This window comes from Salvelinus namaycush, chromosome 39 (genome assembly GCF_016432855.1).
Source record: "Salvelinus namaycush isolate Seneca chromosome 39, SaNama_1.0, whole genome shotgun sequence".
Lineage (NCBI taxonomy): Eukaryota > Metazoa > Chordata > Actinopteri > Salmoniformes > Salmonidae > Salvelinus > Salvelinus namaycush.
The window spans coordinates 1787363-1813435 of NC_052345.1; the positions used below are offsets into that span (position 1 = coordinate 1787363).

A 26073-nucleotide genomic window follows, 5' to 3' on the forward strand; every position below is an offset into this window, starting at 1 on the left:
CAGCGTTGCAGTTCAGCGGTCAGACCCAGGGGTCAGGGGTCTCAGATGTCAAGGTCAAAGTTCCCCGCCAGGAGGCGGAGCCTTGCATGTCCGTCAGGGTGACGTGGAGCTGCCAGATGTTGAGGTGAGATCCATTTGCAGTGTTCCAATGTTCCACCTGCTCCCTGAAGTTTGCACCCCTACATACAAGTGCATACTTCGGGGAGGAGGGTAGAGAATGATAAACATAGGATCCCCCTATAAACCTGGGGCCCATTTGTGTCATGTTAGTTTTATGAAGTCTGGTTAAAAACAGTGTATCTCATCAGGCATTGCTCTCTGTACGGCGGGTCAGGTCCAGGAGGCGGCATTTCCCTCCCAGTAGCCTCCTGGGTTCTACCATGGAGGACCACACCCTGACTGGAGATTACAGCAAGGTGTGCAACCTCACATCAACATTTTCACAACGTTGTAAAATTTGTTTAAAAAATTCCAGCTGGGTGATAGTAGGCTAGGACAAGCCCTTGATTGGCTGAATCAGGTGTGTTAGTGCTGTGCTAGAACAATATGTTTAATGTGTGTGTGTGTGTGTGTGTGTGTGTGTGTGTGTGTGTGTGTGTGTGTGTGTGTGTGTGTGTGTCCACAGACACTACTGTTACCAGTAGAGAGAGTGGAACACCAGGATCTTCACTGCATCTCAGCCCAAACAGTAAGTCCTCTTCTTTCCTCCATCTCTCCTTCCTTCCTTCCTTCCCTCCTTTCCTTGTTCCTCCACTCCCACTCTCTATATTCTCCTTCATCCTCTTCATCATAATCATAAAGGATATCCACAGCACACATGTGGACTACAACACTGCTTATTGGACTTCAACATCCTGTTAGCGATGGTATCTAGAGGGTAGTCTCCTGCTAGTACTGTTGCCAGGTTGTTACCGTTGCTGTGGTAAACTGGAGGTGCATTTCTCCTGATGGCCTGCAGGTGGCGTCTCTGCTAAGAGGACAGTACAGCGGTACAGTGGGAGACTTCCTCATCATAGACTGTCGCTACCCTTATGAGTACCACGGTGGACACATCAGGGTGAGGTTTTTTGAGTAAACCAAATAGAGAAATAAACCAAAACCTTGACCATAATATTGATGAAATGTATTTTATTATACATAATAAGTTAACGACTGACCGGTCTGATAACTTATAACCTATTGTATAGGCCTGCTCATCTGAGTCCTCTACACACATATATATATATATATGTGTCCTCTACACACATATATATATATATATATATATGTAGAGGACTCAGATGAGCAGGCCCATACAATAGGTCATAAGTTATCAGACCGGTCAGTTGTTAACTTATTATGTGTAATAAAATACATTTCATCAATATTATGGTCAAGGTTTTGGTTTATATATATATATATACACAGTACCAGTCAAACGTTTGGACACACCTACACATTCAAGGGTTTTACTATATTTTGACTATTTTCTACATTGGAGAATAATAGTGAAGACATCAAAACTATGAAATAACACATGGAATCATGTAGTAACCAAAAAAGTGTTAAACAAATCAAAATATATGTTATATTTGAGATTCTTCAAAGTAGCCACCCTTTGCCTTGATGACAGCTTTGCACACTATTGGCATTCTCTCAACCAGCTTCATGAGGTAGTCACCTGGAATATATTTAATTTCAATTAACAGGTTTGCCGTGTTGTGTTGTGACAAGGTATACAGAAGATAGCCCTATTTGGTAAAAGACCAAGTCCATATTATGGCAAGAACAGCTCAAATAAGCAAAAAGAAATGACAGTCCATCATTACTTTAAGACATGAAGGTCAGTCAATCTGGGAAATTTCAAGAACTTTGAAAGTTTCTTCATGTGCAGTCGCAAAAACCATCAAGCGCTATGATGAAACTGGCTCTCATGAGGACCGCCACAGGAAAGGAAGACCCAGAGTTACCTCTGCTGCAGAGGATAAGTTCATTAGAGTTACCAGCCTCAGAAATTGCAGCCCAAATAAATGCTTCACAGATTTCAAGTAACAGACACACCTCAACATTAACTGTTCAGAGGAGACTGCGTGAATCAGTCCTTTATGGTCGAATTGCTGCAAAGAAACCACTACTAAAGGGCACCAAAAATAAGAAGATCTGATGAGTCCAAATTTGAGATTTTTGGTTCCAACCGCCGTGTCTTTGTGAGACGCAGAGTAGGTGAACGGATGATCTCCGCATGTGTTTCCCACCGTGAAGCATGGAGAAGGAGGTGTGATGGTGTGGGGGTGCTTTGCTGGTGACACTGTCTGTGATTTATTTAGAATTCAAGGCACACTTACTTAACCAGTATGGCTACCACAGCATTCTGCAGTGATACGCCATCCCATCTGGTTTGCGCTTAGTGGGACTATAATTTGTTTTTCAACAGGACAATGACCCAACACATCTCCAGCTGTGTACGGGCCATTTGACCAAAAAGGAGAGTAATGGAGTGCTGCATCAGATGACCTGGCCTCCACAATCACCTGATCTCAACCCAATTGAGATGTTTTGGGATGAGTTGGACCTCAGAGTGAAGGAAAAGCAGCCAACAAGTGCTCAGCATATGTGGGAACTCCTTCAAGACGGTTGGAAAAGCATTCCAGGTGAAGCTGGTTGAGAGAATGCCAAGAGTGTGCAAAGCTGTCATCAAGGCAAAGGGTGGCTACTTTGAAGAATCTAAATATATTGTGATTTGTTAAACACTTTTTTGGTTACTACATGATTCCATGTGTTATTTCATAGTTTTGATGTCTTCACTATTATTCTGCAATGTAGAAAATTTTTAAAAAATAAAGAAAAACCCTTGAATGAGTAGGTGTGTCCAAACTTTTGACTGGTACTATATATACATTTATATATTTATGTTGTTCTCCATGTGTCCCATAGGGGGCAGACAACCTCCACACCGAGGCTCAGATCCAGGGGGCTTTACTCCAGCTCCCTGCCCTCTACCAGCTGTCCTCCTGGGGCAGAGCTCCCACCAGCCCCCCTGGACAGGCTCCAGATCCAGGTGTCAGTGGTACTTCCATGGGTGGAGTGTTACAGAGGTCCAGCTCACAGTCACATTCACCTGGAAGTGGTACCACTCCACCAGGACAGGGGTCACCCATGGAGGGGTCGTCGCCACGGAAACTGATTGTGTTCCACTGCGAGTTCTCGTCAGAGAGGGGCCCACGGCTGTAAGAGAACAACACACACACTCATCTGAACATAGGCTGCACACAAACACACACACACACACACACACACACACACACACACACACACACACACACACACACACACACACACACACACACACACACACACACACACACACACACACACACGCTGCATGCACCCCCTCATCCCACAAACATACTCAACTTCTTGATCCTGATACTGGCTTTTCCCACCTTTCCCCTGTAGATGTCATTACCTGAGAGAGCTGGACAGAGCGCTCCATGCCTCCCTCTACCCTCTGCTCTTCTACCCTGAGCTCTACCTGCTGGAAGGGGGCTACAGACACTTCTACTCCTGCTACCCGGTACGGTTCCTCAGTACATCACTGTAGCGAATTCAGGGGTAGCTCCGATCGCTGTCACTACAACAACTTAACCAGCGTTACGCCAAGAGGGTTGTCCAGTCGCTACATTATGAAGCATGTCTTAAACTGAGATGTAATAGGACAGTTTCTTCATAATCAATGTATACTTCCTACTTATAATAGTGTAGCAAATTTTAGGGGGGAAGGATAGTTACGACTGACACTTGAACCTGGATCCCTGTCAGTCCAACAGCTTACCTATCGACAAGGTTGCTAGAGGAGTTGTACTAAAATCACTACGGTATCAACTAAAACAGTGTCTTCTTCATATTCAATGTCTCAGAGCAGTGAATCACAAACTGTCTTTTAAGCGTTTCTCATTTCCCCTTGACTCTCTGAATAAACAAGAGCATTGTTTCTAGTTACAACGCAGAGTGTTGTTGACACAACCCTGAAGGTCTCAGCCATGACCCCCCACTCCCATGATTTAGACATTTAGGGGGGGGGGGGGGGTATTCATTTCCAAATGATCTTCTATTCAGCCTAGTCATAAAAGCTTTCAATGCATTTTCCCTCTGTTCCTCTGCCTGACTGACTGCCTGACTGTCTGTCTGTCTGTCTGTCTGTCTGTCTGTCTGTCTGTCTGTCTGTCTGTCTGTCTGTCTGTCTGTCTGTCTGCCTGCCTGCCTGCCTGCCTGCCTGCCTGCCTGTCTGTCTGTCTGTCTGTCTGTCTGTCTGTCTGTCTGTCTGTCTGTCTGCCTGCCTGTCTATCTATCTGCCTGTCTAGGAGCTGTGTGAGCCGCGCGGCTATGTTCCCATGCTCCACAGGGAGTACAGAGAGCAGCTGGGACGATTCAGACGGAAGACCAAGGCACGACTCCACAAGAGACTGCCGCTCTACAAGACTCACTGATTGGACACTTGCTTTGCATACCAAGTTTCTACGGTTCCCTTTACACAATGGTGACTGCCACCCTTATAGTCTGCTGTCAGATTGGATATATTGGTATCAGGGGGCCGTCTAACAACCACCTGATGCAGATCTCTTTTGAAATTAGTTATCAATAAAGTTGTTTCAATACAAAAAGAATGTGTCATTATCATGGCCTTATATTGTGACATAATAAACTTCCTTTTTCATGCAAGTGACAGAGAGAGGATGATATGGCAGCATATGAGTAGCCTATAATACATGTAAAAACAAGCAATACAATAATAGGGTACCCATAAAGTATCTCAATACTACGCATACACCAAACATAGGCCTAAAATTTCATCACTGTGATACGATGGTCGCCTAGGCTACTGTGCTTTCTATCCACTGAACATCACTGGCTGACGTGCTCCACTGCGCGTTCGCTTCCCCCGCACCGCACACGAGAGGGTTTCTGATTGGTCTAGCGCGGCAGGAAGTCTGTCGGCATTATTCAGAAGGAGCTTTCAAGTTCACAACAGAACAGCCAGCCTAGGTAACCTCTCGAACAGAATCCTCATTTCATATCAGCCACGACACTACTGCGGGGCTTTTCTCCGCATTTGACAACAAGATTGTTGCTCTTAAATTCCCGAGAATACAGCGGAGGTCGATTCAAACGTCACGGATTCGAGATGGCTGCGTACAAGTTGGTTCTGATCCGTCATGGAGAGAGCTGCTGGAACCAGGAGAACCGCTTCTGCGGATGGTTCGACGCGGACCTCAGTGAAACCGGGGAGCAGGAGGCGAAGAGAGGAGGACAGGCGCTAAAAGGTGACCCGGTCTATAATGTTACACAGTATAATGTATCTCTCTTTCGTTCTCTCATAGAATTACGACAGGGCATGGAGGGCCATGGAGCGTTTTGCTGACAGATAGTAGGGCAGGCTATTCCCGTTACGCAAGGCGCGGCTTGAGGAAACAGGTAGTTGTGTCACTGCGGCATTATCTAAACCACCACTTGAAGGACTTGCCCGGTGGCATAATGTGAACTGTTATCAGCCCCTACAACCTGAAAGCATGTCTGCTCTCTGTGTAGTGTAGCTGGTCAAATTGAGGTTGTGTTAGGCTTATAGCCTAGCCTGGATAGCCTAAAGCAACTTGCCCCCCAAAACAGGAAATAAGGGTAAATCTCAATAGTCTGAAGTGGACTCCTCTCCTTGTCTCCTCTCCTTTACCTGCATAAGTAATATGGTGGTGGTGGATGCCTACCAGCTATTTACTGTAACCTGTAATTCTTTCACCTCTGTGCGGATTAAGGAAAGGAGACGAGGAAACCACTTGAGACTTAAGATGTACCCACAAGTAAAGAACCATATGTGTACATCACTCATTGACGCACTCACGCCCCCCCCCCCCCCCCCCCCCACACACTCTCTCTCTAACACCTACTCTCTCTCTCTCCTCAGATGCTGGCTATGAGTTTGACGTGTGCTACACCTCAGTCCTGAAGAGAGCCATCCGGACTCTGTGGTTTGTCCTGGACGGGATCGACCAGATGTGGCTTCCTGTCCACCGCACCTGGCGCCTCAACGAGCGCCACTACGGAGGCCTGACGGGGCTCAACAAGGCAGAGACAGCGGAGAAGCACGGCGAGGCCCAGGTTAAGATTTGGAGGAGGAGCTATGACACCCCGCCTCCTCCCATGGAGGAGGAGCACAACTTCTACAACAACATCAGCCAGGTGAGAGGGATGCGGACACACACTCACACACACACACACACACACACACACACATGGGATGCGGATACAGACAGGCACTCACGTACGCACACAGAGGTACACACACAGAAGCATGCACATAGAGGCATACACACATCTACAACATCACTGAACATCACTGAACTTTGCAGCACTAACATTCTCTTTCCTGCAGGACCGTCGCTATGGCGACCTGACGGAGGATCAGCTGCCGTCCTGTGAGAGCCTGAAGGACACTATTGCCCGGGCACTGCCCTTCTGGAACGATGAAATCGTGCCCCAAATCAAGGACGGGAAGAGGGTTCTCATCGCCGCCCACGGCAACAGTCTCAGAGGCATTGTCAAGCACCTGGAGGGTAGGTCACTAGGGGCAGTGGGGTGGGGATGGGGAGAGGGAGAGAGAGAGAGAGAGAGAACCTCCCTACATCTCAACGCTTACTCATGTTCCAGTGGTCATGCCAGAGTAATGGTATGTTACTGATATTGTTGTTTTTCTGATTGTTATTGTTGACCTGTTCTTGTTATTTACCTCAAGGTATGTCAGAGGAGGCCATCATGGAGTTGAACCTTCCTAGTGTTTAGTTGTATATGTTACTGATTGTTGTTGTTATTGTTGACTTGTTCTTGTTATTTACCTCAAGGTATGTCAGAGGAGGCCATCATGGAGTTGAACCTTCCTAGTGTTTAGTTGTATATGTTACTGATATTGTTGTTTTTCTGATTGTTATTGTTGACTTGTTCTTGTTATTTACCTCAAGGTATGTCAGAGGAGGCCATCATGGAGTTGAACCTTCCTAGTGTTTAGTTGTATATGTTACTGATTGTTGTTGTTATTGTTGACTTGTTCTTGTTATTTACCTCAAGGTATGTCAGAGGAGGCCATCATGGAGTTGAACCTTCCTAGTGTTTAGTTGTATATGTTGCTGATTGTTGTTGTTATTCTGATTGTTATTGTTGACTTGTTCTTGTTATTTACCTCAAGGTATGTCAGAGGAGGCCATCATGGAGTTGAACCTTCCTAGTGTTTAGTTGTATATGTTGCTGATTGTTGTTGTTATTGTTGTTGACTTCCAGGTATGTCAGAGGAGGCCATCATGGAGCTCAACCTGCCTACAGGGATCCCCATCCTGTATGAACTGGACAAGAACCTGAAGCCTGTAGGGCCCATGCAGTTCCTGGGAGACGAGGAGACGGTGAAGAAGGCCATGGAGGCTGTGGCTGCCCAGGGCAAGGCCAAGAAATAGACACAGCGCCCCCGCGTGGTCAGGAGGCGTCGGTGCGGCTAGAACACGTTATAATAATAATCACACACACAGAGTGACATTACATTATCATGTTTACACGCAGACAGATATGTGTGTGTATATATACATACATACATACATACATACACACACACTTCAAATACGCACTCACACACATCACATTACACTATAGGTGGATTTGATAGGTCTTTGCTTTCCTGCACATATATTTTTCCTGCACATTGAGACGTCAGTATTACACAGCCAATAGGAATCAGTAATACTGGATTGTACGGATCATCATAATATGAGTTGATCAAGATTGTTTGAGTTGACCAAAAACACACAGGATAGGGACCAGCTAATAGGGTATTTACAGTATCCAAAAACACAGGATAGGGACCAGCTAATAGGGTATTTACAGTATCCAAAAACACAATCAGGACCAGCATATATAGTATTTATCTAAATGGGGAACATGATAGTGTGCTTTCTACTGCCATGTAGTTTTGCACTGAGTGAACATGTATGTAAACATTGACGGGCACGTTTGAAAAAGGAAACATTGAATCTCATTGTTATTGTTGTAGCTCTACGGCAACAGTATGTTATCATGGTTATAGTGGTTATTGTTAAAAGGGGCAGGCGGACCTGTTCTGTACTGCTGACCTTAGAATTGGTAGAGTGGGTGTCCTCATTCAGGAGAGGTTCTATACCCCTTCCACTCATTCTAATTCCATGCTGCTGACCTGTGCTTAGTGTTCTGTGTGGAATAAATAAAGATTAATCTTATTATTTATGAGCTGTCAAATGACTGTGACCCATGTCTGTTTCACAAGCTGCATATTTCTTGACTTGGCAGAGTTCTGATTACATGTATGTTGGACTATTGAGCAATTTAGTGCTGGACTTGGACTGATATAGGTGCCAGTACTCATTTTGGGTGCCGGTACTGTTTATATTTAGTTGCAGGAGCTCCACAATACTTTTGTGCTAATATTCTATAAGAGGTTCAGGAGCTCAGGCAGTAGAACAATGTAGGTGCCGGTACTCAGCTCCTGCCCAAGTCAAGCTCTGGAGCAATTACAACAAACGTGAGCCCTGCAGCTGTTCTCTCTCCTCTTGCCTGTTAGTTTCTGTCTCACATGTCCGGCTGCACTATTTTCTAATTTGCTCTAAAACAAATACATTTCCGTTGATGATACTGGATACATCTCTCGTTCTTTATTCCCTGTCTGCGCTCATCTTAAATGAGAGTTCTAATGAGTGTAGCCAGAGTGTAGGTGAAGGAACGGAGAGAAGGTCGCTTTAGACTTGATGCATTCAGAACCAGGACACTGACTTTATCCGGAAAACCACAACAAAGATGGCGGACCAACCTTTCCGTCAAAGACTTGAGCTCAGGTCACATCCAATCGGCTTGCGTTCTGCTCTTCTTGAAAACATGTCGCCCATGAAGCTGTGTGTTCCAGGTGAGTCTGACATTACAAACGTTTAAATGAGTTGATAACGGCATTCTTTTCACATTTGAGACCATTAGACAAATACGTTAGGCAATATGTTTTTGAAGGTTATATTGCTATTTATAGCTTTCTAGTACGGGAAATGCGTGCCGTGCGACCACATGCTCGTTTACGTTCTAGCCTAGCTCGGTAGCTAACTAACACACACAGTCTATTTTACTGTTTTCTAGCGAACTAACGTGACCCAATCTAGTGTATTTATTCCACATTATGTGAAATACAAACGCAATGTATAGTCACTTGGTACAACGCATGACATCGTTTGCTAAATGACGAGCTTGTGAGGTCTAGCTAGCGATGCTGACTTTCAGGTACTTTTCAAGCCCATCACATTTTTTAAGGTGCCCTGCCCACCGCCTCGGGGAGGAGCCCACTAATTCCAAGCGTTCCATCTCTTGTTGTGATCGACTCTACGTGCAAATGTTGAATTAACCCCGGGGACTTGGACTAAATGTCAGCGAAATGTAAACTATAAGGGCAGTGATTTATTTTGTTTGTCGTTTGATATACACATATGTTTGTCAGGAACTGGGACGAGAAACTCTTGAGTGATTTAGCGATTCTGATTGTTTTTGTCAGACCATTATTATATTCTACTATTGGAAATGTGATAGATCAGCAGGACTCTGTTAACACGAAAGATGTCTGTCTCTCTACCCCTGTCTCTCTCCCTGTGTCTGTGTCTCTACCCATCTCTGTCTGTCTGTCTCCCTGTGTGTTTACTTGTAATGATAGTGGATGTCTTACCTACCTTAGTTGAAAGCAGCGACTGTAAGTCTCTGGATATCTGCAAAAAGTAAAAATGTTTCTCACCCTGTGTGTGTATACATCTCTCTCTCCCTGTGTGGTGTGTGTGCAGGTGATAGACTATGCAGCACAGAAGACTGTATGCCCGGTACTGGGGTGTACCTACGACACGGCTACATCTACTCCTCGCTAGCAGGCTACGTACTCAGGAAGAACGAAGGAGAGGAGGTGAGACGGGGGGCAGCAGAGTACTAGGGTGTATTCATTAGTCACAGAACATAACAAAACATTTGGTCTCGTGCTAAATATTTACTTAAAAACCTTTTGCAAAAAAAACAAGTTTCTATTGGATAAATTCAGGTAGTTTCCTCCCCGTTCCGTTTGTTTCCTAGATTAAACAGTAAACACTAAACAGCCAAACATTTTGCTACAGTCTGCCACTAATGAACACACCCCGGTTGCGCTGGTCTTTTAAGCACTAACAACACTTGTCTTTTCTGACTAGCGCTGATTATAGCTGCTTTATTGAGGGTTTTACTTCTTGTGTTATGTGGTTCTTACATTTTTTACATTTGACTAAATGACCCAAATGTGATTTATGAGGTGTGACGGGGAGGGACGATGAGAGGAGGTGAAAGGCGGAGGAGGGGATAAGAGGGGAGTGGCTGGTTCATTGGCATGGGGGAAAGCAGTTGGGGCTGGTTTTGGGTGTGGGACTCATGTCAATGGTTATTTATTGTGTAACATTCCTGGAAGTAGAGAAACCACTCCAGGTTTGTTCACTTGGAACCCCTGAGGAATTATGCGGTGTTGTGGGAACGAAATGTAACATGTTCACACCTTAATCCTTCCTTGTCTTTACATTGACACTTCAGTCGTGTGTGTGTGTGTGTGTGTGTCTGCAGCTACCAGTCATCTCGGTGGTGAGAGAAACCGAGGCTCAGCTACTACCAGATGTAGGAGCCATAGTCACCTGTAAGGTGAGGTTTGGAGAGCTCTTGATGTGCGTGTGTAAACTTTTTCTACACCCTGGTAGTTGTTGTAGACCTACGTAGTGCTAAAAAGCTGTGCATATCACCTGGATTAAACCGGACAGAATAATTTTGAGACTTGATAGATGAGGTGCTCCTGTCACTGATCCAAGCTCTCAACAATAGGTGTGTGTGTTTAACCTCACTGATAACAGCCCTGATCGGTCTCCCTTCCTGTCCAGGTGACCAGTATCAACCCCAGGTTTGCCAAGGTCCACATCCTCTACGTTGGTTCCACACCACTGAAGGACCGTTTTAGAGGAACCATCAGGTAACAGGGATTGTCTTATTACTGTTATTCTCATGGAGTGTCCCAAATGCCCCTCTAGTCCCTATTCAGTGCACTACTTTTGTCTGGGGTCCAAATGGCAACCTATGGGCTCTGGTCACAAGTAGTACACTACATAGGATACCATATGGGATTATATAGGGAATAGGATGCCATTTGGGACTATATAGGGAATAGGATGCCATTTGGGACTATATAGGGAATAGGATGCCATAACTGTCAAGACTGTTCAATACTAATCTACTGTTTACTACACTAATATACACAGGAAAGAAGATGTAAGAGCAACAGAAAAAGACAGGGTATGTTTTTGAATCAATCTAAAGTTCCCCCACTGTTTGACCAACATTTTATATTGTGAAAATATAATTTTTGGTATCATATAGACCCATCTGTTACTGTTTGTCATGGCGTCATACCGTCTGTTGCTGTTTGTCATGGCGTCATACCGTCTGATGCTGTTTGTCATGGCGTCATACTGTCTGATGCTGTTTGTCATGGCGTCATATCGTCTGATGCTGTTTGTCATACCGTCTGTTGCTGTTTGTCATGGTGTCATACCGTCTGATGCTGTTTGTCATGGCGTCATACCGTCTGATGCTGTTTGTCATGGCGTCATACCGTCTGATGCTGTTTGTCATGGCGTCATACCGTCTGATGCTGTTTGTCATGGAGTCATACCGTCTGATGCTGTTTGTCATGGTGTCATACCGTCTGATGCTGTTTGTCATGGCGTCATACCGTCTGATGCTGTTTGTCATGGCGTCATACCGTCTGATGCTGTTTGTCATGGCGTCATACCGTCTGATGCTGTTTGTCATGGCGTCATACCGTCTGATGCTGTTTGTCATGGCGTCATACCGTCTGATGCTGTTTGTCATGGCGTCATATCGTCTGATGCTGTTTGTCATGGCGTCATACCGTCTGATGCTGTTTGTCATGGCGTCATACCGTCTGATGCTGTTTGTCATGGCGTCATATCGTCTGATGCTGTTTGTCATGGCGTCATACCGTCTGATGCTGTTTGTCATGGCGTCATATCGTCTGATGCTGTTTGTCATGGCGTCATACCGTCTGATGCTGTTTGTCATGGCGTCATATCGTCTGATGCTGTTTGTCATGGCGTCATACCGTCTGTTGCTGTTTGTCATGGCGTCATACCGTCTTAGCTCATTCTTAAATTGTAATAGACTGGGAACCACTATAACCTTTGACCTCTGTTGCAGGTGGAGACGTATAAAAGCTTCCGACCTGGAGACATCGTCCTGGCTAAAGTCGTATCCTTCCATTTGACAGTCTTTCCAGTTCAGTAACTAGGTAGTAACACAGGGACAGTCAACCAGTGACAGTCAACCAGTGACTGATGTTGGTTCTATTCCCTTAGTGCAGCTTTCACCATATTCACAATTTGACATTTTAATCAATGTTAGACATCAGCCAAACAGAACGCACCAAACCACTGATCTACCAATCACCTTGCATCCCAAATAACTACTCATCGTGTGATCCAGATGACTGATTCTGTGCCTTTCCAGGTGTTGTCCTTTAACCTCCTGACCCCCAGATCTCCCTGGGAGACGTGCAGTCCAACTACTTGTTGACCACAGCAGAGAACGAGCTGGGGGTGGTGGTAGCCCACAGTGAAGCAGGTGAGACTGGTCACATGACAACAACACTGCTGTCCTTAACCCTAGGTTACCCTCCTTAACACAACACTTGGTTAACTAAAACCAACTGACACTTTTGTCAAGTAGTATATTTCTGTTTCCCTCCACTCAGGAGCCCAGATGGTACCTATCAGTAGTATATTTCTGTTTCCCTCCTCAGGAGCCCAGGTGGTGCCTATCAGTAGTATATTTCTGTTTCCCTCTCAGGAGCCCAGATGGTGCCTATCAGTAGTATATTTCTGTTTCCCTCCTCAGGAGCCCAGATGGTGCCTATCAGTAGTATATTTCTGTTTCCCTCCTCAGGAGCCCAGATGGTGTCTATCAGTAGTATATTTCTGTTTCCCTCCACTCAGGAGCCCAGATGGTACCTATCAGTAGTATATTTCTGTTTCCCTCCTCTCAGGAGCCCAGATGGTGCCTATCAGTAGTATATTTCTGTTTCCCTCCACTCAGGAGCCCAGATGGTGTCTATCAGTAGTATATTTCTGTTTCCCTCCACTCAGGAGCCCAGGTGGTGCCTATCAGTAGTATATTTCTGTTTCCCTCTCAGGAGCCCAGGTGGTGTCTATCAGTAGTATATTTCTGTTTCCCTCCACTCAGGAGCCCAGGTGGTGCCTATCAGTAGTATATTTCTGTTTCCCTCTCAGGAGCCCAGATGGTGTCTATCAGTAGTATATTTCTGTTTCCCTCCACTCAGGAGCCCAGGTGGTACCTATCAGTAGTATATTTCTGTTCCCCTCCTCTCAGGAGCCCAGGTGGTACCTATCAGTAGTATATTTCTGTTTCCCTCTCAGGAGCCCAGATGGTACCTATCAGTAATATATTTCTGTTTCCCTCCCCTCAGGAGCCCAGATGGTGCCTATCAGCTGGTGTGAGATGCAGTGCCCGCGGACGCACGCCAAAGAGTTCCGCAAGGTGGCCAGGGTGCAACCTGAGTACCTGCAGGCCTGAGCAGGGACCAGCGGGCGGCGTGCACACCTCACCTCCCCAGCCCCCCCGGCAGGGACCCCTTTCCCTTCCTCAAGGAACACACAGCTTCCCTATCTCTGACAGAGACAAACACACTCACTCACACTTGGATTGTAAACAATGCATTGTGAGTACAAAGGACCAAAATATTCTAGAGGTCATGTACAGATGCTTGGACACGAATCCATGGGTATTGACTTGACACACACACACAGAGCCTTATGTTCAGGGGGGATACCTCGACACATACGCACACAGAGCCTTATGTTCAGGGGGATATCTCAACAGTAGATTCCTCCCTCTACAACCTACAGCAAGGCAGCATTTCTTTCTCTCCTGGTTCTACAAGGCTACAGTAGAGGTGCAGGATTATGTTCCAACCCAGCACTAGGACACCTGATTCAAATGATCACTGGGGCCTTGATTGGCTGAATCAGTCTCGTTAGTGCTGGGCTGGAACACAAGCCTGCACCCCATGTACCCCTTCAGAAGCAGGAATAAATAACACTGATCCGGGGTTACCTTCTGATCCCATACCCTTCTCCCTGAAGTGTGCTCTCGTGTATTCCCCCCATGGATTTACTAGCATATGTCTTCCACCAGTCCTTTCCTTTTAAATCCATGAGGGGTAGTGAATTAGTGCACACTTTTGGGGGGGGGGGTGTAGAATCAGACCACAGCCCTGGTGTGACAGTCACCAGTACAGACAGGCCCAATTCCAAATCGACCCTTAAACCCTACACGCTAGTGAGTAGGGCTTGATTTGGGCTTGGGCCTTAGACGTCTAACACTTGGGATGTTGAAGTAAAGCGCTGGAATTGAAACTGTCATTTTGTGGCGGCACCGTTAAAGACTCATACGACCACGTGGTCCTTTCTGCACCAAGTCAGAGAAATGGAGATGTCTTGTTGGTTTCTCTAAGAGTTGTTTCTTCTGTCGTTTCAAAACAATACTTCTTGTTTCTTTGTCTCGTTTCTTCCTGTACTTGTCAGCAGAGGCACATGTGTTTTTAAGAGTCAAATAAAGTGAATACCAAAGTGCATCATGTATGAACTACTCAACCTATTCCAATGTTACTTATTTACCTGTGTTATCAGATGTTAGTTATTTACCTGTGTTATCAGAAAGGTTAATTTTAAAGAATTTTTTATTTTTATGAAATTCTTTAAATAATAGAGAGCCCCAACTGACCATCATTCATAGATGTCCATTTGTTGACTGTGTAAACAATTCTATGCTGTTTAAATGTGTCTAATTGACAGCGTATCACCTGCCAGTTTTTATCATGTCATGTTCAGTTAAGGCATTAGTTGACCTAGACAATTACCTATATAGTACACTACAGGGCCGCTGGTCAAAAGTAGTGCACTACAGAGCCCACAGGCCGCTGGTCAAAAGTAGTGCGCCATTCAGGATGCCAACAACCTCATATGATACTGGACCAGTCAGAAGGCAGAAACACACACAGCTCTGCTCTCATTGGTACCACAGGTGGATAGGTGCAGCTTTCAGTTCAATCAATGTCAGCAGCTTTATGTCACACAGTACTCCTATACACTGAACAAAAATATACATGTGTTGGTCCCATGTTTCATGAGCTGAAATAAAATATCCCAGAAATGTTCCATACACACATTAACATCCATGTTAGTGATCATTACACAGGTGCACCTTGTGCGGGGGGGGGGGGCAAAAGACCACTCTAAAATGTGCAGTTTTGTCACAACACAATGCCACAGATATAAGTTTTTTGAGGGCGTGTGCAATTGACATGCTGAATACAGGAATGTACACCAGAGCTGTTGGAGAAGATTTGAATGTTCATTTCTCTACCATAAGCAGCCTCCAATGTCATTTTTGAGAATTTGGCAGTACGTCCAACCAACCTCACAACCACAGACCCCGTGTAACCAAGCCAGCCCAGGACCTCGACGTTCAGTCTTCACCTGCGGTATCGTCTGAGACCATCCATCCGGACAGCTGATAAAAGGGAGTATTTCTGTCTGTAATAAAGCATTTCTGTGGGGAAAATCCCTTTCTGATTGGGTGGGCCTATGCCCTCCCAGGCCCATCCATGGCTGCACCCCTGCCCAGTCATGTGAAATCTATAGAGTAGGGCCTAACTCATTATAATTGTTGCATTTATATTTTTGTTACCAGTCAAAAGTTTGGACACACCTCATTTCAGTTTTTTTTTTTTTTTTTTTTTTACCTTTTTCTACATTGTAGAATAATAGTGAAGACAAACTATGAAATAACACATGGAATAATGTAGTAACCAAAAAAAAGTGTTCAACAAATCAAAATATATTTGCCAAGAGTGTGCAAAGCTGTCATCAAGGCAAAGGGTGGCTACTTTGTAGAATCTCAGATAAATTTTGATTTGTTAAACACTTTTTTTGGTTACTACATGATTCCATATGTGTTATTTGATAGTTTTGATGTCTTCACTATTATTCTACAATGTAGAAAAAGGTAAAAAATAGAAAAAGAAAAAAAAGAAAAACCCTGTAATGAGTAGGTGTGTCCAAACCTTTGACTGGTACCGTATATACATTCATAAACACCCCATCCACAGACAGACAGACACTCCCAAGACTCTGCAAGAGAAAAGGTACACACACACTCATCCACATCCGTTTGGGATGCTAGACACACTCAAGGGTCCCGACTCAGTCATCGAAGCGCACCGATCGGGTTTTGTTGATGTCAATCGAGAACTTGTTATTAGACGGCGCCGAGAACCCAAGTCCCGCCCCCCTTCCTGTGAAGTCCATGCGGCGCGACTGAGCGCGCTCAAATTCCCCCAGTAGGCCTTGCTGCAAGCTCTGCTGTCCGTCTTTAGTCAGCGCCATGTTGGCCCGCCCTCCCGTCGCACCGCTCGCTGCCATTGGCTGCCCGCCCTTCTTGAAGCCGCCCATCAACCGCAGGAACTTACTATGTTGGTCGGAACTGTCAAACTGGGCAGTGCCCCACTGGCCCAAACCCTGGAAGGGAAGAAGAACAATGTTTGTAATATTTATATTCGACATAATGATTTGTAACAGAGAAGAGTTGGTATGTGACCCCATATTTGGGATACACCTTGGTGTCCTGACATCGTAAGAGTACTGACCGATGGTACCGGTGCTGCTATGAGTTGGACTGGATTGGACTTCTGGTCGATCTCATTCTGCAGGGCCAGGCGTCTCCCCTATGGAATATAATAGGACCATCGTTTTATATTAAGGCCATGTTATATAGTACAAAACATATACTGTATAGTCCATGTTATAGAGTACACAACATATACTGTATAGTCCATGTTATAGAGTACACAACATACTGTATAGTCCATGTTATATAGTACACAACATATACTCTATAGTACACAACATATACTGTATAGGCCATGTTATATAGTACACAACATATACTCTGTTATATGGTACACAACATATAGTCTATAACATGTGGTTGGTGATTCTATTTACTGTACTCCTAGTCTAAAATATAAAAATACTCAAATCCACGTGTGCTTCAATGGCTGCCCATTTGATTTTTTGACCAGTTATTGGCAAAAGATCTGATTATTGGCAAAACAGCAGAATCACTTTGCAATCACTTGGGAGTATCCCTGACACAGACCAGGGTATTACGTAATCAGTATAGAGCATGTATATTGGTTGGTGTGTGTCCAGCATGTTTGACTGCAGCACTGTGTAAATCAATGACAACAGCATTCACTAATAAGCATTTGTATAATATAATGCATTCATCATTTATTCATAAATAGTTACATAATCAATATACTATGTTTAATTCAGACCAGGAAGAAATTACATTTATCTTTCTCACAGTGACAGAGGGATGGAATGGAGACTTGGATTGGTGGACTGGCAAGTGGGATTCACAGGATCCAAACAGATCTAATGGGTCGTTAGTGATCTACCTGATCAATATGGATCTCGAAGGCGTTTCCCCTGGTCTCCGACAGGAAAACCACGTCCGTCTGGTCCCTCTGGGGGTTGGAGAAAAACAACATATCAGACAACTACAGACAATCATACTGATACTGTCAGTGTTTTAATACCTTTAAGTAGAAACAATTAAGTAAGAAAGTCAACACTGTTTTACCCATTCGATTGTTGGGAGCATATATTCATTTAACAGTTAACTATTCTGTTAGTCGGCACCTCCAGCATTTTGGGTGCGTGTCAGCGCATGCTTTTTACAGTACTTTCAACAAGGACCCCCCTTTCAAATGGCTCTAGAATCAGGGCCACCTTCCATAGGCAAACATTGTGGACCGTTTCAGATAGAAATGTCAGGAATAGAGTCGACATGATTCCTCATTCTACATGTCAGAGAGACATGTTTGTTCTACATCATATATGTCTATCTGAACGTTCCACAACGTTGTACCCTGCTGAAGGAGTGCCATGATTTGATAACCTCTTCACCTCTGACCCTTAACCCCTTTAACTCACCTCCTGGTCTTCAGGGGCGCAGCTCTCCACCTTTATCTTCTTTTTCCCCTTCGTCGGAATCTTCTTCCCTTTCTTGTGAGGGGTGCTGCCCTCCATTTCTGTCTCTACCCCAGAGGAGCTCTTCTTTACCTTTTTCCTTCCCTCGCTCTCTCCGTCCTCCGCCTGTTCCACTACTCCTTTCGTATCCACCCTTTTCGTCTGTTTGGGCTTCCGCTTGTCCACCACCATCACATCCTCCTTCTCTGCTAGTGCAGAGGCCTTTCTCTTCTTCATCTTGCCCTTCTCCTTTCCTTCCGTCTCCATGGTGGTGTCTGCAGCGCTGCTGGAGGACTTGGGTTTCTTCTTTTTCTTTTTGGTGTTATTCTGTTCCTCCTCATGTACTGCTACTGTAGCCTCAGTTCCCTTCTTCTTCTTTACTATCACTTCTTTCTCTGCCTCTCTGCTCTCTTTCTCTGCGATTGCTCTCTTCTTACCCTTCTTTTTCTTCTTCGTCTCCCCCTCCTGACTCTCCTCAGTTGGTTCAGCAGCTTTAGGGATCTTTTTCACTTTCTTTTCTTCCTCTGTTTTTCCCTTCTTTTTCTTGCCTTCCTTTATTTCTATCACCTCTCCTTCCTGTGTCTTGACAACGCTGATCTCTGTCTCTTCTGCCTGAGAGAGCTTCTTTTTTTTCTGCTTCGGCCCATTTTCCACTACTCCTTTCTCGTCCTTTAATTCACTCTGTTCTGTCTCTTCCTCCGTTTTAACACCTTTCTGTTTTTTCTTCTTCTGGCCACACCTTCTGTCATTTCCATTAGTCATGGCTTCCTCACCGTTGATGTCAGTCCCAGACGACAACTTATTCCTCTTCTTCCCTTTCTGTTTCTCCTGCTTTTCTTCCGTATTCCCCCATTCCCCATTGGATGACACCTGCTCTTCTTCTACCAGAGTCTCTACTTTCGTCTTCTTTTTCTTCTTCACTCCTTCGTTATTCCCTTGGTTTATGGAAGTGTTTTCTGAGATCTCTTCCTCAGCGTGGGTGTCCTTCCCACTCTTCTTGTTCGTCTTCTTCATGGTAACCATCCTGTTGCCTGTGTCGGCTTGGACCATCTGAGAAAAATAAACATCCCACAATATGTATCTGTTAGAAAGAAGCAGTCACTTCAAAGGACATAGTAGAGAATGCATTTTAGGTTTAAAATGGACACAATATTGATATTGACAGCGTATGTCCTAAATGGAACCCTATTTTCTATATAGTGCACTTCTTCTGACCCAATGTGTCCTGGTTCAAAGGTGGTGCACTAAATAGGGGATATGGTGGCATTTGGGATGCAGTCAGTGTCATTTTGGAGAGCAACACAGAACCAGATACAAACCAGTGATCTGACCGAAACCGTGGACAGGGACTCCTTGTCTATCTCCCTCTGTAGGGCCAGACGTTGAGCCTACAGGGGATAAAGCCTGGATTAAAAACTAACAGTACACTTTAACAGTAGATGTTGGCTCAAGTACTATGTTTCATAGGTTGTCTATCCAAATTGGCAGCCAATCCCAGCACATGTGGAGGAAGGTGTCTTAAAATCAGTGATTCACATACACTGACTGGTGATCCATTGATAACGATTGTTGTTGATGTGATTTGATAATGTGATTTATTTTACGGTGATCTCATCTAACGTTAGTAGCTACCTGATCAATACCTGATCAATAAAGACATTTGCCACGGTGTTGTATCTTCCTGTCTTCTCGGACACGAAAACCACTTCGTCATGAAAAGCCGTCTGCAGAATCAAACACAGACAGTTCAGTTAACGCAGGTAAGTTATACAAAAAATAACATTTACCAGTCTATTTGCCTAGGTTATAATGTAGTTTACAAAACAACTAGTTCAGTGTAAGTCAAGTTATGCTAGCAAGCAGCATCGATTGAATGTGTGCATGGGGTGTTAAGGGTTAGCTAGCTTGCCATGTTAGCTGGCCAAATAACCGTCACCGGTGATAAAACACTTTGCAACGGGTGAACACAGCAATTCGATACTTGAAAGACTACTTGAACGCTTGATCGTTCAATATTTAGAAATAACGGCATTAAAGTTTACTTACTTTGAAGACTCACGTAGAAACGTGTGTACACCAGTGCTGTACTGCTCCTTGACCCGGAAGTACTGTGAGATTCTCTTCTAGTAATCGTCCTCGTGTGTCTATAGCAACAAAGCTCAACGGCACGCTCCTCCTGTCCCTCTCCTATCTCCTGATTCTCTCCCTTCTTTACACCTCGTATTTTCTTTATCTTTCTCTCTCTCTCTCATATGCTGTGTGTGTGTGTGAGAGAGAGAGAGTCGAATGGTTCTCTCTCTCAAAAACGTGCAGAACAACATATCCAATCAGAGCAGAGCTCTGGAAAGCCCATGTGCTTATTGCTCCACTACTTTTGACCAGAGTTCCCATGTGGGATGCAGCCATGCAGTGTGGGCAAACACTCACTCCATAATTTGCTCACACACACATACATTTATACTGACTCTACACACACACACACACACACGACTTACATAAAATCATCATATACACTGCTGCTGTTCTGTTTATCATATATCCTGATGCCTAGTCACATTACCCCTATATATATATCTACCTCTATAGATCCAGTATCCCTGTCACCTTACCCCTATACATATCTACCTATATATATCCAGTATCCCTGTACATTATAATATGGTACTGACCCTGTATATAGTATGTTTACCCCTATGCATATCTACCTCTAGATCCAGTATCCCTGCACATTGTAAATATGGTACTGGAACTGACCCTGTATATCATACGTTTACCCCTATACATATCTACCTCTATAGATCCAGTATCCCTGTACATTATAATATGGAACTGACCCTGTATATAGTATGCTTACCCCTATACATATCTACCTCTATAGATCCAGTATCCCTGCACATTGTAAATATGGTACTGGAACTGACCCTGTATATAGTAACCTTACCCCTATACATATCTACCTCTATAGATCCAGTATCCCTGTCACCTTACCCCTATACATATCTACCTCTATAGATCCAGTATCCCTGCACATTGTAAATATGGTACTGGAACTGACCCTGTATATAGTATGCTTACCCCTATACATATCTACCTCTATAGATCCAGTATCCCTGCACATTGTAAATATGGTACTGGAACTGACCCTGTATATAGTATGCTTACCCCTATACATATCTACCTCTATAGATCCAGTATCCCTGCACATTGTAAATATGGTACTGGAACTGACCCTGTATATAGTATGCCTACTTACTTTATCATGTTCTTCTTATTTTTTATTTACTGTGTGTTTTTGTTCTACCTTGTTATTCTCAGTATTACATTGTTATTGATTACTGCATTGTTGGGCTTAGAGCTGTGCAATAAATGTATTTTACTGTCCTTGTGCATGTGCCATTAAAAACCTCTAGCTTTATGGAACCCAAATAGACTCTGTAACCAACAGCAGAGGGCGTTAGGGTGTTGTAGCCTAGCTGTTACTTTGTGTGTGTCCATTATGGCATCCTATTCCCTATATAGTGAACTACTTTTGACCAGGATGCCATTCAGGATGCTCACTAGCAAAGCCTGTAGCTTATTAGAACTGTCAGCTCATGACAGTCACTTACCATGCCAGTGGCTTTTACCAGAGATAGATAGAAGCCCTAAGCCTACAAGGTTTGGAACCTTTTCTGTTAAGCTTTCCATGCTACATACTATTATTACCAAGACAGCATGGCTGCTGCAGGTATATCATGTTAAAACTTAAACAATCTGTCATTTTAGATAGAAGCAAAATAAACCTTCCAAACAGTTTCATATAGAAATGTTTCTGCCTGTAAATTTGCATGCTACAAAGCCTTCTACAGACACCTCAATAATGTGTCGATCCAAACAGTTTAATCTATAATCTATATTTTATTGAATTGAGTTTGTGTGAGAATTGTGTTTAAGAGACATGCAACCAAGCCCTCCTCTGTATTAGGACATAGGATGATAATATAATAGCCTTATACAGGAGTACACGACGGGTCAGAGTAAAGCCACTAATACCAATCCCCCCCTATCAGTTTCCCTAAATGGGTTATTCCAAGGTTAGAGCACCATGGGGATTAAGAGGCAGCAGATTAGTCCAATCAAAGACAAGGGGGTGCCTCACTGTTCAGGTGTTGGGAGATAAAACACGCAAAGAGCAAAGAAGAAGTCTCTGAAATATATAACAATAGTATGAGGTGCAGATCCTACCATTAATTCATATACTGTATATTCTGCCATATATTCATACTGATATTGCACTCCCTGTTAAAATCTCTCAAAATGTGTTACAACAACCCCATAACAAAACTACTGATATCATAGAACCACACCAAAAAAATACAGTACTCGTTTGTGACACCAATAATAAGTTCAATTTCACCATCATAACATTCACCATAGAAATATGCCACACGAACATTATATCCCAAATAGTGACAGCAGAGATTAACTTAATAAAGTGCTTGATCACAACGCCTCCGGTGGACCGAACACAAAGCCGAGAGTCTTAGATAAAACACTTGTTTACGTGTCCCAACACATCTAATAGAGTCATAATCATCAGTAGGAGCAACTCTCGTGTTCCGCATCCCAAATGGCACCCCATGCCCTACATAGCGCACTACTTTAGAACCCTTTGGATCCTGGTCAAAATTTGTGCACTAAATAGGAAATAGAATGCCATTTGAGACGCGTCACACAGTCTGTAGAGAACATGAGTGGGCAGGCGAGGTTAGTGAGCACGGTGGATGGATGGAATTTACATAAATACTGAATGCCTCCAGAATGGAACCCTATTCCTTATAATGCAGTGCTTCAACCAGAACCAGAACCGTACGGCTCTGGCCAACAGTAGTGCACTTTATAGGCACTCTATTTGGGACGTGACCACTGTTCTCCTGTACCTGGTGTGTCATATAGGCTTTTTTCCCCCTTTTTTAAAACAACAAAACAGAAAAGCTAAAAATATTTTTTTTAAACAGAAGTCTGTATGGTTGTATCCCAAATGGAACTCTATTCCTATGTAGTGCACTACTTTTGACCAGAGCCGGTACCATTTGGGACGCAGCCGATAACTGTTCGTTCACTGAGCGAGCTTGACGGTCATCATCATCATCGGGGATATATTCCAGTCTGCATGGGTTAAGAAGGGGCAGGCAATGTCTTTGTTACCCATCTCTGAATCTCGTGTAGTCAATCCTGGAATGACATTTCTTGTGAGCACTGATCTCAAGTCAGTTCTTCCCTTTTCCTCTCAATGACCAAAGTGTATAAAAAGTTAGTGTGAGCTGATCCTAGATCTGTGGCTAGGGGTAAATGCCTTGTTGCAGTGCTTTGTACAGTCAATGGTGAGGTGAGGTAGAGGCATTGATGGGGTTATGAGTGACATTGGAAACATTCCGGAGCATTCCGGCACCATAATATGCCATGTTGCCATGGAGACCGGTTCCAAGGTTCCCCTCTCACCACAGCTGTCTCCCTGTGTAGTTCACCGGAGCGGTAGGCATCTGTTACAGACAGACAAGTGGTTAGGGTGTGTGTGTGTGTGTGTGCAAATCAAATCAAATGTTATTTGTCACATGCTCCGAATACAACAAGTGTAGACTTTACCATGCAATGTTTACTTATGAACCCTTTCCCAACAATGCAGTTAAAAAGTAAGAACATTTGCAAATAGATAAAAATAAAATATTAAGACAATAAAATAACAGTAACGATGTTATATACAGGCTATATACAATGAGTACCGGTACCGAGTCAGTGTACTGGGGTAAGAGGTAGTTGAGTTAATATGTAATAATATTATATAATATTATAAACTGGGTGGTTTGAGCCCTGAATGCTGATTGGCTGACAGCCAGGGTATATTAGACCGTATACCACGGGTATGACAAAACATGTATTTTTACTGCTCTAATTAGGTTGGTAACCAGTTTATAATAGCAATAAGGCACCTTGGGGGTTTGTGGTATATGGCCAATATTCCACGGCTAAGGTCTGTATCCAGGCACTCCACGTTGCGCTGTTCCTAAGAACAGCCCTTAGCCGTCGTATATTGGCCATATACCACACCCCCTCGGGTCTTATTGCTTAAATATAATATGAACATGGGTGTTGTGCGTTTGTGTGTGTGAGATAAGACACACTAACCGTTCCTCCGTTCATCACCAGGGCCATCTCAGTGGGCTGGTACATGTGGCCTCTGAAGGGGATCCCAGGACGCATCCCCCCATGTCCGTTATGGTACGACCCACCTCTCAGTGCTGAGACTCGACCCAGGGAGAGAGCAAACACAAATCAAGTGGATGCTACTAGTTAATCGTTAGTTCATTTTTTTTCTGTAGACAATCCTTCTATTTCGACTTAAATCTTTTGCATATACACAAACATTTGCATAAACCCACACATAGCCTTTCACACAACCAACACACACACACACACACACACAGTGTACCTGCGCTGTGTTCCTCGATAGAGTAGGTCTGGTTATCTGCGTAGGGCCTGTGTGTGAGGGTGTGTGTAGGTAATGGCACCTCCTGTTGGAAGCAGGGCTGCTGGGGCTGGCTGGTGTCAAAGTAGTCCTGCTGGATGGGGACCGGCGGGTCTCTCAGACACAGGTGGGCTTCTGGGATAGCGTGAAATAATAGGAGGATCCAACCTTGCGCCACCAAGGCAACTGCCAACGCCGGCTCATCCCAGTCCAGTCGCCGCCCTTCCCCACCACCCGTCCGCGCCCCCCTCAACACCATGTCGCCATAGAGATAGAGCACAAGCCAGGAAACCCATAGCAACAGGGATGCCAGGCAGGACAGGAAGAGCCATACGGCATTGCACTTCCAACGCCGCTCGCACCCTCCGTCACTCCCCTCCTCTGCCTCGTCCTCTCCCCCTTCCCCTCCACACAGCACCACAGCCAGGGAGAGGCCAAGCGCCGTCAGGAGCAGCCCCAGGGCGTAGCTGCAAACCAGGGCAAAGTCTAACGGTGGGTAGTCGCAGGCCCCGTGGCCCTCCCTCACCACTGTCAGCAGCAGCCACTCTCCAGAGATGATCCCCTGGACCAGGGCCAGGGCCATGCCAAGCCCAGCCAGGGAGCTCCCTTTGGGGCTAGACTTTCCAGACACCAGCCTCTTCAACCGCACCGCCTGGGCCAGGAGGCAGGAGAAGCACAGGGCGAACAGGGGGCCCCAGAGGACCCGGCGGACCACACACAGGGCCTCGTTACGCCCCACCAGGAAGACCAGGGACAGGGAGAAGAGAACCAAGAGGGAGGCCAGCAGGAGGAGAAGAGGACCCAGGCCGGAGCGCCGATCTGGGTCAAGGATGGAGTGGCGCTTGGCTAGGAGAACCACGGAGAGGACCAGGGAGGTGATGGCTCCACCACAGGCCACGGCCTCCAACACCACCCCCCACACAGACTCCAGGTCACACAACGTCCGGTAGAGGGGGTCCACGTTTACACCGCAACCCAGAGGAGGGGGAGGGGCCACGCCGGGGTCGATGATGTCATCCTGGGAGTGGCCGCAGCCAATCAGAGAGAGGAGAAAGAGAAGGACGGGACTGAGGGCCATCTGAGATAGAGAGAGAGAAATTAAGAAGAGGGAGGGAGAGAGAGAGAAGCAAAACGTTGTTACTGAATCATGTCAACAACACAGCACCAAAATGGCCTGTCTCTTGCTATCACTTGTTTAGTCACTTGTTTAGTCAGTGTATCATTCAGACCACAAGAGACTGTGGAAGGAGTTTCTGCTAGAGGGAACTAACTGTTCCTGGTACGTCTTTCATTTCACAAATGTATCATTATTATGTCATGTCCTTTCTCTATCTCTAACTGCTTGGAAGCGCACGCACGCACGCA

The 26073-nt window shown here is 44.9% G+C and overlaps 5 protein-coding genes across 6 annotated transcripts; 3 read left to right on the forward strand and 2 right to left on the reverse strand.

The window, feature by feature from the left end:
- Positions 1-312: 312 nt before the first annotated feature.
- Positions 313-4481, forward strand: LOC120032404 (M-phase inducer phosphatase 1-A-like). Its single transcript, XM_038978484.1, has 6 exons — positions 313-416; positions 626-688; positions 959-1057; positions 2914-3206; positions 3436-3553; positions 4341-4481. The coding sequence occupies exons 1-6, from the start codon at positions 381-383 to the stop codon at positions 4464-4466; spliced, it is 735 nt and encodes a 244-aa protein (XP_038834412.1). The 5' UTR covers positions 313-380; the 3' UTR covers positions 4467-4481.
- Positions 4482-4967: 486 nt separating this feature from the next.
- On the forward strand, positions 4968-8279 carry LOC120032792 (phosphoglycerate mutase 1). Of its 2 annotated transcripts, none has more exons than XM_038978973.1 (4): positions 4968-5300; positions 5936-6210; positions 6404-6584; positions 6764-6825. In XM_038978973.1, exons 1-4 carry the CDS (start codon positions 5162-5164, stop codon positions 6808-6810), a joined length of 642 nt encoding a protein of 213 aa, XP_038834901.1. In that variant the 5' UTR covers positions 4968-5161; the 3' UTR covers positions 6811-6825. The 2 variants fall into 2 exon arrangements, with proteins under 2 accessions (XP_038834901.1, XP_038834900.1); XM_038978972.1 differs by lacking the exon at positions 6764-6825 and adding an exon at positions 7303-8279 and having other exon boundaries at positions 4969-5300.
- Positions 8280-8882: 603 nt separating this feature from the next.
- Positions 8883-14759, forward strand: LOC120032796 (exosome complex component CSL4-like). Its single transcript, XM_038978977.1, has 8 exons — positions 8883-8944; positions 9855-9970; positions 10648-10722; positions 10956-11044; positions 11331-11364; positions 12289-12339; positions 12627-12711; positions 13574-14759. The coding sequence occupies exons 1-8, from the start codon at positions 8917-8919 to the stop codon at positions 13678-13680; spliced, it is 585 nt and encodes a 194-aa protein (XP_038834905.1). The 5' UTR covers positions 8883-8916; the 3' UTR covers positions 13681-14759.
- Positions 14760-16149: 1390 nt separating this feature from the next.
- LOC120032599 (lysine-rich nucleolar protein 1-like) lies at positions 16150-20434 on the reverse strand. Its single transcript, XM_038978757.1, has 7 exons — positions 20250-20434; positions 19847-19927; positions 19523-19591; positions 18168-19253; positions 17630-17698; positions 16814-16891; positions 16150-16685 (listed from the first exon to the last, which is right to left on the reverse strand). Exons 4-7 carry the CDS (start codon positions 19251-19253, stop codon positions 16371-16373), a joined length of 1548 nt encoding a protein of 515 aa, XP_038834685.1. The 5' UTR covers positions 19523-19591; positions 19847-19927; positions 20250-20434; the 3' UTR covers positions 16150-16370.
- A 3246-nt stretch (positions 20435-23680) lies between these two features.
- Positions 23681-25786, reverse strand: LOC120032409 (G-protein coupled receptor family C group 5 member B-like). Its single transcript, XM_038978492.1, has 3 exons — positions 24673-25786; positions 24369-24481; positions 23681-23725 (listed from the first exon to the last, which is right to left on the reverse strand). The coding sequence occupies exons 1-3, from the start codon at positions 25784-25786 to the stop codon at positions 23681-23683; spliced, it is 1272 nt and encodes a 423-aa protein (XP_038834420.1).
- Positions 25787-26073: the final 287 nt, after the last annotated feature.